This window comes from Polyodon spathula, chromosome 7 (assembly GCF_017654505.1).
Source record: "Polyodon spathula isolate WHYD16114869_AA chromosome 7, ASM1765450v1, whole genome shotgun sequence".
NCBI lineage: Eukaryota > Metazoa > Chordata > Actinopteri > Acipenseriformes > Polyodontidae > Polyodon > Polyodon spathula.
Window position 1 is genome coordinate 54534342 of NC_054540.1, and position 15678 is coordinate 54550019.

Here is a 15678-nt window from a genome sequence, read left to right on the forward strand (position 1 = left end):
AGCGATGCTGCCGCCCTGTGGGCGAGGAAGTAGAACTGACACATTACAATTGAAGAGTATTTGTTTAGTGCTGGGCGGTGCAACGGGCAGATATTTACAAGCAATGCACTAGTGAACACGATAGCTGCCTTGAATCTTCTGTTCTCTTTGCCACTGTTCCTTTCGGATTGCATTTGGGTATAAATCCGACTAATAAATATTGATTCTATTTTCAAATATATAATTAGTTATTGTAATAAACTGGCATTGCTTGTTAATTGGTATCCAAACCATTCTCTCATTTTTATATATGTACAAGCTTACTAGCTGTTCCTTAAGGCCTCTTTGGAGTGATTGCTTTATTTTTATTATTTTTTTATTTATATTCTGTACAATAAAAAAAAAATACTACATTCAAAAGGACATGAACAAATAAAACAATAACTATAAAACACTACAAGGCAGCAAAAATATAAACAAGAGTTATTGAAAAGATTCTCTGAATAAGAAAACAAAAATACAATCACAAAAATAAAAACAATTAAAACACAAACTACACGGGGACAGCAACCCTGGTCCTGGAGAGCCCCAAATCCTCAGGTTTTACAGGTGTCTGTGTCATCAATAGCTAAAGATCTGGAACACCTGTTAATCTTAATTAATTAAGCCAGTAATTGGTGCAATTAGGTAAGTGAGGGCTCTGTTGAAATGAAACCAGAAGACCCTGTGGCTCCCCAGGACCAGGGCTGGAGACCCCTGATTACTACAGAATAACGAGTCAGAGTTACTTTCTAAAGGGAGGGGAAACTACCAGTAAAAGTAACAGTAAACATTAAGATTATTATTATTTTATTATCCTACTTTTCTTGGAAAATTGTGTAAATGTTGCTCTGGATCCATAGCCTCAATCTTGTCCAGTGTACCTTTTTATGTTGTTGTTATTATTTATTTATTTATTTATTTTTTGGTGTTGCATCAACATCTTAGTAATCTGTGGCTATCGTCAAAGTAAAAAAAAAAAAAAAAAAAAAATGATGAAAAAAGTGTTTTTACTGCGTGGCATAGAAGCTCTATAATAAAATCGATCAACTTGTTAACTTTCTGTAGCTAGCCATCTTTTTTTGTTTGTTTTTATATACCGTTCCATTTCCATGGCAGCCAGATGTAATGCTTTCAGTTCCTGTCCCAGTTGTAATATCACATTGCTGTGGGCTCTAATACAGTTCTGTTTAACTGTGTGCTGTGCTGGGCTATAATAATAAAGCACTGCATGTAAGCATTGTCCTGCTTTCCCTGTAATTCTGCTCTGGTCGTGGCAGCTAAGCTAAAGTACAATATGTCTCTCTGAAGTAACAGCTGAGCTGTTAAACTACTGTTATTACTGGATAGTCGCTCGGTTTCAATAGCAGTGAAACTGTAACACCATGCTGCCCACATCCCAGTTTTTGCCCCCTTTCGTCAGTCTGATACAGCAACAGCTGTACTCCTTTGTTAGGTTACCAGGCATGTGGTCATTAGACTTCTGTATGGTTTAAATGACCAATATCGCATTCTGACATTCATTTGGGTTATACTAAAAAAACAAAACAAAAAAAAAACACACTTGCTTAGAGATGTGTTCTAGCTGTTCACTGTGGACCAATTGCTTCCTAGTATGCAGCTGTTGGATCTCTGTATCCTTAACTAAATCTGTGGCGCATGGATAGAAATTTGAACTAATCTGCACCCATCTCTCCCTTTCTGGGAGATCAACCTATCTGTGTTGTTGTGGTCTTGATTTGCTCGACAGCAGAGGCCAGAGTAGAAGTTTAAAAGTACTTTTCAAAAGGTCCTTGATCATCTTACTCCAATATCATAGGAAGCTGTGTATATCCTGCAGCTCCTAACATCTCACACAGGAGTCGCTCGGGGGTTTGGAGCTATAGCCACATTCAGTAATGCCTACCTGCTGAATACAGAGAATTAAGCACTGAACCTGGTGACAAAAAAAAAAACAAAACAAAACAAAACAAAAAAAACTTTGTGTCTGATTGCATTGTCCCCAGAATCTACAGTACTTAATAAAATCCAGTCTCCGTCTTTTCCTACACTTCAGAACCTTGAGGTTCTGCGGTGGTTCTGTGCTCGCAGCATCTGCTCCCTCTCTCAGGAGCTCTCCTCAATGGACAGCCCCTGCAGCTGCTCCTCGATGGGCCTTAGCGCCGCCTCGGGTTCCTCGCGCCCGTTCTCCAGGTTATCCGAGCTCTCGAAGCAGCCCGAGTCTGTTTTCAAGTCCGAATTCTGGGAGCCGATCTCCTCGTCACCTTCAGTGTCGCTCCCAGCTGGGATAGAGGAAAAAGACATTACGTCCAAATCTTCTGATTAATCTTGGAAGCAGCAAATACTTTTGCGGAACCTCAGATCATGAAAATCTAGCCTGGACTGGAAGTGTACCGATTACCGTTAATGCTGTCCCACTAGTTTAGTTCAATTTCTATTTATTTTAATGTATTTCTACAGTGCCTTTCATACCACGGTATGGTAAAGTGTTTTACATGTCAGTTAAAGCAGAAAGAAGTATGCAGTATTAGGAAGTAGAAATCAAGCAAAAATGCAGGTCTGTGTGTTTAAAACTGATTGGAAAAACAAGAAGTGATTGAGTCAGTGTACTCTACTGGTAGAAATTTGATAAATGCATTACCAATTATACATGTTACTAGAAGTTCAATCTACAAATAAAATGCAAATTCGTATAATAATTCTTGTTTAAGAAAAATCTATATTTTAGTGGCGTTCTGGTACTTCCTTAATTAGGACCACACCACTACCAGATAGCTGTGTGAGCTGGAGGCACCCTATACTGTACTCTTTTAAATGATGACACACATCCAATATATCCAGGGGGCACTAAAGGGGAGTATTGATAAGAGACGTACTGTCGTAGTCCAGGAGCTGCTCTACTGCGGTGAGGATTTTAGATCGCTGCTCTGCGTCTGTGATGCTTAACTCGTTGAGGTGCGACTCGCTCAGCTGTTTGAAATCATCCAGGCTCTTGAAGCCGTGCATGGAGAGGATGGAGTTCAGTCCCTGCCAAAGGAGAGGAGACCAGGGGGGGGTCAGAAGTATCAAGAGTGGATAGAATTAGGTAATACCCTTATTTTTACACTTTAAACTTTTTGATTTCACAGTGTACGCATTAGAAGTGTTGCGGAGCTCAGAATGGGTCATGTCCTGTTAACGTTTAATTACCAGTCAAATTTTAGGCACGCTTTTCTTCATTTCTTTCAGTAGGAATCCATGTTACAATGGACCGTGATTGCAAGGAGAAGGTTTGGTTGTTATGACCATACCAGGGTCAGGAGACTGATTAATTGTTTTAGCTTTTGTATTGCCTTTCTTTTTTCACAGCCACTCCTACCAATGAGTGTCCATACAGCCATTACTACCATGTGATCCATTGATCTTTCTTTACCAGTGGCTATAGCTATGAAGCAGCGTGAGTAAAGCCGGTACCTCCAGATTGTTCCTCTGCAGAACTTCCTCCAGGGTCTTGGGCTTGGGCCTCCTGTTCTTGTTGTGGCAGCGCTTCCTCCTGGGCAGGCTCGTCTCCTCGGGCAGGATGTCCACGTAGATGAACTTGAAGGAGCCCAACTTGCTGTTCAGCAAGCCGGTCCAGGTGCCCACTGGAGGCTTCTCGATGATCTGGATGATGTCTCCTTTCTGTGTGCACGGAACAGCAGAGCAGAGATCAGACTCTGCACCACAAGCATACATCAAACTAGCCCCAGAGATAAAAGAAATATGCAGGCCCTTATAGCCTTACCCTGAGTTTGAGAGAGTCCAAGTCATAGGGGCTGGGAGTGAAGTCTGTATGGACACGCGCTCGGCCACAGAAGGGCCCTGTGTAGGGATGGATGGCGTCCTCCAGCCTCATGCTATCTCTGTTACTGTAGCCACTGTCCAAACTCTGCCTGTCTCCACCTGAAAGACAGGGAGAGCATCACTCAGTCACAGTACAACAGCTCAAGGTTATCCTGAAGGCCTGATTCATACAATGCCCTGCGAAATTAGCAATTCAGTAAAACTCGCAACAAGATAATCATTTATTAAAACGCGTGACTTCAAGGATAGCCCATTAGATACAATATTGACTGTTGTGCACACTTGGGATAGGCATCCACTTTAAGGACCAGGAGGTACCTGTTGACGTTAATTGGGAACTTACAGTATAGAGGACAAAATATATATAAGCCGTAGCAACTCTGAAGCCGTTAAAATGATACATAAAAACACAATCCTAATTAAAATATTAAACATCGGATAAATTTATTGCATAATAACTCGTTTTTTTTCCTTTGTTGCCTTCTAATCACAATATGCAGTTACTGTGTATTTACATGGTAGTTACTTAGTAAATACATGTGTACATACACAATTACAATGTTATTATGTAAAGAGTTGCCCTGTACTGATTACGTAAATCTCTTTGCATGACATAACCCTAACCCTAACCGTAACCCTTTTCTGATACAATCTCGTACTTACATATATAGTACAAAAAAGCCTTGGTTTGAAGCAGTTTCTTTGCAACACTTATTATATTATCCGAGTTTTATAAAAAACACTCTGAACCAAAAGATTGACTAGTGATGACACTGCTAATCTGAAAAATGAAAAGATGCACAGAAAGCTACTTTAAGCGTGTCAAAAAGTACAAAAAGCCAGATTAGTAAAAAATAGATCAGCTATTCCATTAAAACACGTCAAAGACACATAATCAGAAGTATTAAACAAATTATCCATAAGATTGTTTTATTTTATTTTTTGAATGGCTGAATAAATCACTCTGCTGTTAACTTGCTGAGCGCACAGATGCAGTTTTGTGCTTTGAAACAAATGTGAATACAATATCAAAACTGGGACAATTTAACAATTTGTATTGTTTCCAACCGATACAATAACAAAAGACTGAAAACTGGGACAATTCTAGTTTTTCCAGCATGTTTGGTAATGCTATATATAGTGCTAGATATATAATGGCCTTAAAACTGAAACTGGTCTAAAAAGGCCTTCCGGACATCATCAGAAGCAATGTCAGAACAGCTCTGGCCTTGTTAAAAGCATGGAGCTCCAGTAGGGAGAGTCCCCCAGCTCACCAGCCATGCTCTCAGCTGTGCCTCTGAGGGGACCTGGTTCTGTACACTTACAGCCAGAGAGCTGCCGGCCCAGGGGGCTGTGGACTTGGTCCTCGGAGTCGAAGGACCACTGAGAGGTCCTCTCACCCGCCCGTCCGTCAGGCATGTCGTCATAGGCCATGGGAGACATGGAGGCCTCCTCCCCGCTCCCCGTCTGAAACACAGGCCACTCAGATAGTCAGAGCTCTTACCAGGCTTTTCACTTACTGGGGGGGGGGGGAGTCAATGCTTCCTATCACCTCACTGGGAATTCACTTGCAGCACAGCAGATAATATGGCCTGAATCTCACACTCAGTCAAGGACATGTTGAATTGGCCTCGCCCAAGTCAAACTGTAAACAACATTTGTAAAGAATAAAACGCAGAAAGTAAATATTAGTTCTAATGAGAGTGAAGGGCATTATTTTATAAGGCTCAGTTATAACCTGTTTGAATATGATAAATGAAGGTAAAACCCTGACCTAGAGGATGACAGTAAAACATTCTGGCAGTTTATAGGGTACAATATGTGTCACATTGCCAGAATCCTACAGTATGTAATATTAATGAGTTTTGGTTATTGTTGACGTATGTTAATTAACGTATGTTTATTTTTTTTTGTTGCTGAAAGGCAAAAGAAAATTATGAGTTCATGCAATTGTGGCAGGAAATTCAATTTACATGACCCACGCTGAACCCATCAGTTTATGTTCCCTTCTCCCCTGTAGAGGGCACTGTGTGCCAGCTCATCTTGTTTCCCAGCTCTCACCCCTTCCTCAGAGAGTGCTTTCTGGACCATCTTGCCCATCTTGCGGTTCATGGTTCGGGAGATGACTGCTCGCCACTTCTTCCCCAGCTTGCCGCCGCTCTTCCCCCCCTCGTTCGACCCTAGCTGTTGCCCGTCCCCCTCAAACTCCTTGGAAGACAGAACCACAGTAACATTCAAGCCAAGTCACATGGACAAGTCTAAGCAAGTTCAGATAGGCAAAGGCTGATTAGAGAAAACAAATGAATAATTCAATATGAGAGCAGCAGAACCCAGCACCACTAAGGATGATTGCAAATCCTGTGCAGTGCCAAGAGAAGTCATAACAAGCTGAAGCTGATTACAGTAGAGAAATACATTGAAGAGTGTGGAGCCAGGCAAGGAATGAGAATGTTTTAACCCTGCTGATCTGACTATTTTTTTAAACCATTATTCTTATTTTTGGCAAGAGCTGTCAGTCTTTTAGAAAGGTCAAGTGCGGGATAAGCCAAGCCAATTGAATTCTGGGTTTGGAGCAAAACTGAGTTTATTCATCAAATATGCAATGCTGCACCCAGGCTTGCAGACTGTGGAATAACGTGTAATTTAAACTAGACAGTACAGTGTTTTGTTTTTTACATGGTCATTAATAAAAGATAAACGGGGACTATTAACATTTTATATTGCTAAACCACTATAGCACCTACACAAGGGTTTCCTGGAATAAGCATAAATATATACAATGTTTTTGTACAGCTAAATAGTTTAAAAGGCATTTTCTAAATGGAAAGCTTGACTGGGTTCATTCCTGTATGTATTATGTGCGACAAGAGCAATTCTTACCTAAGTGCAAGAGAGCTCAGTGCGAAGTGAAGCTCGTGTTTAAATATTTAATCTGATGCTCAGATTAGTCTCTGGAAATTGCCTTGAAGCATGGTCTGTGTGGAAAGCATGGATCCCTAAAGAGGGCTGAGGAACATTACACAGACACACCACAAGGGAGCTGTATGCTCTTGCTGAGGTTTTTGACGTTCCAACTTTGCAAACTTGTGAGGAATTTCTGGTGAAATTTAAAGCAATTGTTTCTGGTGAAATTTAAAGCAATTGTTTTATTTATTTATTTCTTTAGTTTAACTGCAGTACATTATTCAAAAAATTAATGTACTTAGTGTGTAAATCTTTTTGCATGATATAACCCTATCACTAACCCTAACCCTTTTTTAATACATTCTTGTACTTGCATATATTGTGCAAAAAAGCCTTGGCTTGACTTGGTTTGAAGCAGCAGCATTCATTTACATTTATTATATTATCCAAGTTTTATAAAGCCAAAAGATTGACCAGTGATGACACTGCTAACCTGAAAAATGAAAAGATGTACAGAAAGCTACTTGAAGCGTGTCAAAAAGTGTTAAAATGAGTCCTATCACGCTCTGAGTGCATTTCAACTGTAATCTCACCACACAACACCTTGATGTGTCCCTATTGTAAAAATAGATGCCACATACACTGAACATGCTGCAGTGAGTCCTGACCAATGCTACTGCACTCCGAGAGGCTTTCAAAGTGAATTCTTATTGAGGTGGACGAGACCCAGGAAACTTCAGTTCAAAAGAGAAGTTTCACCAACTGGACGGCCAGAAGTTAGATTTCTCATGATGAGCGTTGCTGAATGTCACCCTACACTCTCTGCACGTTAACAAGAACACACCGCACGCTAACATGCTGAAGAACACTGCAGCAGCCCCACACAAGACAAGTATTTAACAGTTAAATGACTCAGATTTCTTTGCTGATGAATCATCACTCGCTCTGTGTGTGGGGGCGATTGCTTTCGTTTGTTTTCTTTCGTTTGTCAAGTCTGACATTGTAGGGGGGCTGAGTGAAGTCACTCCCCTAAAAAAATAAAAATAATCGTTAATATCTTAAAAACTATAGCAGCACAAACCGACACAGATGTAGCACAAACGAATGATACATAATTAAACATTTGTGCTGTTTGTAGGGGGGCAAATTCACAGAGCTTAGCTAGCGTTGTATATCAAGCCTGCATTCAGGCAACTAATTATAAAGTTGAGGTAAAATCCTGGCTCTTTCTGCAGCCCCACCTGCAGGCTGCCTCTTTCAAACCCGGCTGTTCCATGTGAGAAAGACAACTACTTCTTTTTTTTTTTTTTTACAACTCAACACAAACACATATTTTCCGTCAATTGCCACTTCCCTTTCTGTGCCCTTCCATTCTTTTTTTAACCCTTGCCAACAAACACAGCGGAACTCTACAGCCGCACACACATCCCCAGACTCTGCTGGATGTGTGCTTGAGGGCAAATCATGGCAAAATCCCTCTTACCTTTTCTGCACTTCTGTATTAAAATACACTCTGGCCTCTAGTGTTTCCTTTCAAGCTCTTAAAGTCATGCTCAGAGACATATTAAACTGCTCATCTACTTGTTTGATATTGTCGAAGAAGTGTACAGTTGCTATAAACAATTCAATGAGAGGTTTGCGAAAATGAGATAGCCTGTTACGCACTCTAGTATTAGGAAACACGTTGTGTTTTAAAATTCCTCCAAACTGCACTGCATTTCCAGTATGCAGTGACATGGTTTTTAATAAGACAGGTGTTGTTGTTTTTTGCTCCCAGATCTCTGCGCTCACCACAAACCCACAACCTCTGTGCAGACTCTCTGAGCTCAGAGACAACAGCTAGGGTTGAGTAATAATGACATTTTCCGTTATCAGTAATGCTCTGCCAAACGTTTATTGCTACAATCACAATTAAATTTGATTTGGTACCAACTAAATATGCTTTATTTTCCACTAACTGAACACAGCTGAAGGCAGCCTCTGTTGAGGTCAACCAAGGGAGATGTAGCTGCAAAAGAAAGCAAGGGTGCAGACAGAGAACTGCACGACATCCTGGGAAAAGCAAGCCTTGTGTCGATTCGGAGTGCTTGGAATGGAGCTGGGATACTCACACTCTCATCCAAGGTGAACTCTTTCTCTCTCACTACCGGAGAGGAGGGCTTGGGCTTCATGAAGTCCTTGAAGCTGCTGGACCTCTGCAGGGAGAGCTGGAGAGAGAGAGGGACACACAGACACATTTAATAGACCCTATGGGTCAATTGCAGTTTGTGTATATCAATTCCAATTCTAATTCCAATTTCAGCAGGGCTAGTCTTTGCCGCCACTGTCTCTGTTTAATAAAACTATTTTAATGGGGGCGATGGCTGGCATAGCAACAGCAAAGATTTTATAAACACTCCCGCATCGTACCCTATTGCATGGTGCACGTCACATGGATTGGCTCATACATAGTGGTTCACAAGTATATATTTTTTTTGCCTTGGTAGGCAGAATAAAAACACGCTACCATAATATTGAATACAAAAATAAAACGCTGAATATGGAAATGACAAAAGCGGACACAATCTGCCCCTTTCTGGTTTTGTCACTTTGTGTGAGGGCCGGTGGGCTGTGAAAGGCTTGCCCCAATGACTAGGGCTCAAAACTTTCACTCCTAACAGAGGGAAAGTAACATTGATTTCCCTGTTAAACTAATCTGATGCGAAATGTATTTTACCATTATGAGGTGGAATTTTAAAAACATATTGTGTATAACGATATCGTTCCTATCAAAAGATACATCCAATTATTCTGTATCAGCTCAAACATTGGTGGTGCTGGACCCACATTGCAGAATACTGTTGGAGTTCGGGCACCACGGTTCCATATAACCCGGCACCGATGCACTGATTTAGACCTGTATAATCTCGAAGGGTCTGCTGGGCTGAGTGCATTGATATTGCAATGTTTTAACAAAGGCAGGATGTGTGTGTCTGCAGCTCAAACCATGAATAGCACGGAAGGAAGAGTTCAGACGTCTATGGGACCAGCATTACTGCAGCACAGTTTCATCCCAGACTGTCTGTCTTTAGAGGCCAGACTACCTCGGGCATTGCATCATGCAGGGCTTGGACAGGATCATCATGATTCTCATTAAGAGGAACAGTGATAGACCTGTATGATAAGAAAAGGACCTGCCCACAAGAGATCCTTTCATCTGTGTTCTTTAGTCAGAGTGTTCAACCAGATTATCCAATAATAAAATGAAAAGCATTAGCATGTTATCTTAATACCCATCGTTTCATCAGAAGGAGATCCTAATTGGGATTAAATATGCTTACTGGAAGTTTAATTATTATTATTTTTTTTAAAATAAAAATACATTAAAAAAAAAAAAACCTCCAGGGTTTCTTTTCATGTTTGGGACAGTTTTACTTCAGTTGACATTTCTCATAATTTTGAAAGGTTTCATTTTAATGAGTTATAGCAAATAAAGGATTAGAGCAGGGATTACACAGAGATGGTGAAAAGTGAACAACAGGCTTCCACAAAGACTTTATATTTCCAAGTGTCTCTTTTGTTTGAAACACTCAGACCCCTGTCTCTACACAATTCCAAGCCTTCGACTGTACTTTCAGTTGTTAAAAATTCGAAGAAGAACCGTCTCTCGAGTGTGTGCTGGATGATAATGATGACAAGGTCCGTAAAGAATCGTCTCTCGAGTGTGTGCTGGATGATGACGAGGTCTGGAAAGAACCGTCTCTCGAGTGTGTGCTGGATGATGATGACAAGGTCTGGAAAGAATCGTCTCTCGAGTGTGTGCTGGATGATGATGACAAGGTCTGGAAAGAATCGTCTCTCGAGTGTGTGCTGGATGATGACGAGGTCTGGAAAGAACCGTCTCTCGAGTGTGTGCTGGATGATGATGACAAGGTCTGGAAAGAATCGTCTCTCGAGTGTGTGCTGGATGATGATGACAAGGTCTGGAAAGAATCGTCTCTCGAGTGTGTGCTGGATGATGATGACGACGAGGTCTGGAAAGAATCATCTCTCGAGTGTGTGCTGGATGATGATGATGACGAGGTCTGGAAAGAACTGTCTCTCGAGTGTGTGCTGGATGATGATGATGACGAGGTCTGGAAAGAACTGTCTCTCAAGTGTTTGCTGGTAGTCTGGTGTGATCACAGCTGTGCTATCTCTGCTATTTCTGTCTCTAACAAGCACAGGAAAGAGGTATCCTCCACTGCTCACTCTATTTGCTTATTAATTACTAAACTAAAAGACCCAGGAATGCTCTCTGGGGTTGGGACGGGTACCCTGAAGCAGGTGGCAGTCTGGGACATGTTTCTGAAGTACTGCAGTCAAACACCCATCATACAAACTAACTGGGACTGGTAATCATTTCGAATTACAATCAAATTACAAATGTTTATATGACGTTCCCAATCAAGAAACCTCTTAAGATACAATACTACCCCACTACCTTCAAGTATAAATTATACAGTGCTACACTGTTGTGTAAATAGCTGAGGGCTGACTAGAGAATTTTATATGACAACAGGGTAGAATAGCACCACACACACACAGCAGTACAGGTCATCAAAGGGGTTGTTCGGATAACGGAGATGCTGGGATAATCAAACTGTAAAACATCTAGCCCCACTGCTAACTTTATTTCTTTATAGGACTGTTCCAGCAAGACTCATAAGTGCATCTTACGGTGTCAGGTTGTTGTTTTTTTTAGTATTTGTAAGAAATTATTTTGACTCTTCAGATTTATAATGGCTTTAAATTAGACTTAAGTCAAATATCTTGGCACCTAGTTTCTAAGTCTTATTTCCAGTTCTGTTCTTTTGACTCAACTATCAAGGGGAAAATTATATTTATTTAAAAGCCATTAAAACTTCTGAATTGTGTATTCTTGTTCTACATACAAAACAATTCGGTTTTCTTTTCAAATATGTATTGCATTGCTTAGAGTCCAATTTGTGCATTTTGCTTGCCCTGGAGTCATTTTACAGAAAACATGAAGAAAAGGGTCCTGTACACAGCTTACTGGAAAAGGGAAGCTAAAACCGCTTTTGTTTTGGTCTCTAATTACTATGTATTTACATCAAAGTTACTTTGTAAATGCATGTGTAGTTACACATACAATGTTATTATGCAAAGAGTTACAAAGTACCTAATGTGTAAATCTTTTTGCACAATATATAAGTGCGCAACTGTATCAGAAAAGGGTTAGGGTTATATTGTGTAAAAATATTTACACGTTAAGTCCATTGTAATTATGCATAATAACATTGTAATTATGTGTAAGTACACATGTGTTTACTAATTAACTACTATGTAAGTACATAGTAATTAGAGACCCTTCCTGTGAAGTGTTACCCAGTATTGTCTGTTTTGAAGTGAAACAGGTTAGGTTTCATTTGTCTTATATTTATTTGGAAATCCCAAGTATACAATGCATATTTGTTGTTTTCTGTTTTCATTAGCTATTCCTACAGCCGTTAATCACCATTATGACAGCAGCAGCACCATGTACACTGAGGTTTCCATATTGTTTATAAAGAACCGCGTCTCTTGGTTCTGAACCTGTTAGAACCATACTGTATCTCAGAGTCACGCAGCATCCTCACTTTGCTTAATCTGGTAACACCATTTCAGCTCCTGAGCTGAACCACAGGAAGTGGATTTGGTCAGATGACTGTGCCCAGCCAACTACTGCAAGCGTTTGGCAGGAAGCACCTTGCAAATAGTCATTCTTCCCTGTTTATGAATTTTGGGGTTTATGCAAATCAGACTAACGTCTCTTAACATTTGCAGGTCTCTTATAAGGGACAGAATTAAATATAATAGGAAGGCAACTATTTCTAGTACAAGAAGCCAGGCTATATTTTTTTCTGTGCTGTACTCATAAATACATGCCTGTGCATAGTGCTGTTTATAAAAACACGATTGCGGGTAATTGTAGTATAATTTTGAAAGCTGTCACTTTGCTTTTTTACCATCTAAGCACATTGAAAGACAAATGTCAAAGAAAAGGTTATACAAACTACTAAGTGAGTGGACAACTTTAGCTAGTGGTTAGAATAGCACACCTGGGTTCAACCCAGCTCAGCACTGGCTCACTGAGTGTATGTGTGTTGTAGAGACAAGCCACTCTACTTCCCTAATGCCTCAACAGTTCCACGCCATCTGTAAAAGTAATACCCTCCCCCTGGTTTAAAAGGAAGATTGCAGATTAACAATTGCCAATTAAATACACTTAAAACTTTCCACGTGCTTTGTTAGAAAACCAGGATACTGCAAACCATCTTCAAATGGAAGAATCAACCCCCAAGCATTATACAAGGGTTTTAAGGTTATATTCTACAGGTAAGACTTGAAAGCCAAGCTCTCTGCTGGGTTCTGGGTACAGTTCATGCAACATATCAATTAGATTAGTTGCTTCAGCTCCCAGGACCTTTCCTAAAGAGCCCTAGAAAAAATGTCTTGAAAGATTGAGGGGCGAAGCCTCAGTGATCTCATTATTATGCTGAACACTGTCATTGTGTATAAGAGGTGACCAGCAGAGAGCAAGTAGCACAGTGATGCACACACACACACGCACACACACACAATATAGAATAGTGCGCTCAACGACACAAGCCGAAATCTGATGCAATACAATACAAAGACATTTCAGATGGCTGTATCACATTAATATCAGGGTCTAATGTACAGTATATTATAAAAGCTATGGAGTTATCTATTATGCAACAGAAGCACATTGTCAAAAACATGCACAAGAAACAAATAAACTTCTATTGGATTTTAGCTGTATCAGTATACAGAAATAGTGCCCTAACAGATAATACCAGTGCACCACACTAGCTTGAGTGTAACGTGAATGTAGACCAGAAGAAGAGATTTTTTTAAACCACACCACTAACATTAATCTTGTAACTGTGTACAGAGGGCTTTTTCTATTAAGGGAGCACCAGACGACACCAATATATTGCATTCTCTACAATGCTGGCATGTGATGAAATCATAAAACTAGTAAAGCACTGTGAGCACTTTTCTTCAAACTGAAACACATGAATTGAGCAATCAGTACGTCTGCTGTTTGGTTGAGGCGTATCCTCCATCACATTCCCTGACTGTTTTAAACCTGCTTTCTCTTGTTTTACGTGTTTTCTTGGGTCAAAAGAATGGCCACCCCACCTCCCAGAGTGCTCCACTCTCACCCCAGCCACGCTCACTTACCTTCTTCTTCTGCACCTGCTCCTTTTCCGAAGCATTGGAAGGTTTTCGGCGTAACATTTTACATATGTAAGACTGTCGGAAAAATACCAGGTAGAGTATGACAGAAGTACAAAGCTGGCAGCCTGATATCCTGTGCAGCAGAAAAACCACTGTTAGCCCAGCACAGAGTTGAGCACTGCGAGGGAGGGAGGAAGTCACGTGACCAGTTCTGTGGTATTCGGCAAAGCAGGAAGTTTGCACCTCTTTGTGTCTTCTCAGAGTTTTTGCAGTTGCGTTTGGTCGGGGGGGGGGTATGGATTTTTGTTTCTTCTGTAGAATAAAAACACCTCACTAAACCCCATTTTAAACAGTGTCACACTTCTAGATGACCCTAAGCTTGGCTGGTGGAAACACCACCAGTGGCTCTCACCTGGGTGCAAGGCACCATGCTGTGGTGAGCTCAGTCCAAACAATGGAACAATCAGTTGGTGAATCTCGACTAGGCTTGCGTGCCACTGACTGAAAAACAAGAACTATTGCACACTAGTCTTTGCAAAACAAATCCTCTAAATAATGCAATACAATTACAAAAGAAAATGACGCAACATGCCTAGAACATTCAGCTTTCCAAAGGTGGAACAACATTATAGCTCTTCATGCGATCTTCTCTAAAGACTTGACACTTTAGAACCCTGGTTTGCAAGTCTTAAAGCAATTGAAGAGATGTTGGATAGATCAACACTGATATGCAACATCTTCTTTACAAGAAGGCTTCTACTACTGAGCTGCTAATTCTTAAAACACACATCTTCTACCAGTAGCAGAACTTCAAATTAACTGTTTTATTATCGATCATTTTATTATCTTTTATTTCATGATCAAGCGAAAGGGCAAAATAGAATTCTACAATTCTTGTTGAGCTCAGCTTCTAAAACAACCACAAGAGATCTCTCAGCTCTCCTTTTTTCAGCCAGAAATATGTTAGGTCGTCCTAATTCCAATCGCTTTTACTTTCGAGCCCAGTGTATTTATACTGCAATTCTTGTAAATGCTATTTCTGTGTCAGCTAAACCTTCTCAGAAGTTTCCTTTCAGTTCCCACATTGGTTAACACATTAATCTTCTCTGAACCAAGAATCCTTTTATAGAGAAAAAAGTTCAAGTGTGAACTCTATGAAGCTCATCACATCATTAACCCTAAAATTTTGCCAAGGTATAACTGCTTAACCCGGTGGCAGGCTGGAGAGTGGATAGAGGCCCAGAGACAGTCTGCAGTTCAAAAAAGATACTAATTTTATTATAAATAACACAAAATAAAAGTGCACAATGGCAAAATAAAGGGATTTAAACACAAAAAAAATCCAATACAAAAACAAACTTGTGTCCAAACAAGGTGTCCAGGCTGGGCAATGCCTTCACTGGATTCAAATTTACCAAACCCAACCCAACCCAACCCAACAAACACCAACCTGCTTCCTCAGCTCCCTCCTTTCAGATGAGAAGCAGAGGCCTCTTTTTATGTCAGGTGGCTGGGCGCTGATTGATCGTTAATTAACCTAATCAACTAATCAACCCCAGCCACCTGAACATAATAAACCCAGGCAGGTAGGGGAAATTAACCCCATCCCTACCAATTTAAAAAGGGCAGAGCTTTGCTCTGCCACAACACCTTTGACTGTGACAAGCAGAATATCGTCACCCCCTCATGTGTGTTTTTGGAAAAAAA

At 40.5% G+C, this 15678-nt stretch overlaps 1 protein-coding gene across 1 annotated transcript; it reads right to left on the reverse strand.

Annotated features, from left to right (window-relative positions):
• Positions 1–1103: 1103 nt before the first annotated feature.
• On the reverse strand, positions 1104–14446 carry LOC121318820 (SAM and SH3 domain-containing protein 3-like). Its single transcript, XM_041255907.1, has 8 exons — positions 13975–14446; positions 8856–8951; positions 5902–6048; positions 5166–5307; positions 3782–3939; positions 3472–3678; positions 2895–3045; positions 1104–2300 (listed from the first exon to the last, which is right to left on the reverse strand). Exons 1-8 carry the CDS (start codon positions 14029–14031, stop codon positions 2125–2127), a joined length of 1134 nt encoding a protein of 377 aa, XP_041111841.1. The 5' UTR covers positions 14032–14446; the 3' UTR covers positions 1104–2124.
• Positions 14447–15678: the final 1232 nt, after the last annotated feature.

What these genes read in the sequence shown, in the direction of transcription:
- LOC121318820 (XM_041255907.1), bottom strand. Translation starts at nt 14,031, where the DNA reads ATGTTACGCCGAAAACCTTCCAATGCTTCGGAAAAGGAGCAGGTGCAG. An exon ending in AGCAGGTGCAGAAGAAGAAG is followed by an intron (nt 8,952 to 13,974) that starts GTAAGTGAGCGT and finishes CTCTCTCTCCAG; the next exon opens with CTCTCCCTGCAGAGGTCCAG. An exon ending in GCAGCTCCTGGACTACGACA is followed by an intron (nt 2,301 to 2,894) that starts GTACGTCTCTTA and finishes CCTCTATCCCAG; the next exon opens with CTGGGAGCGACACTGAAGGT.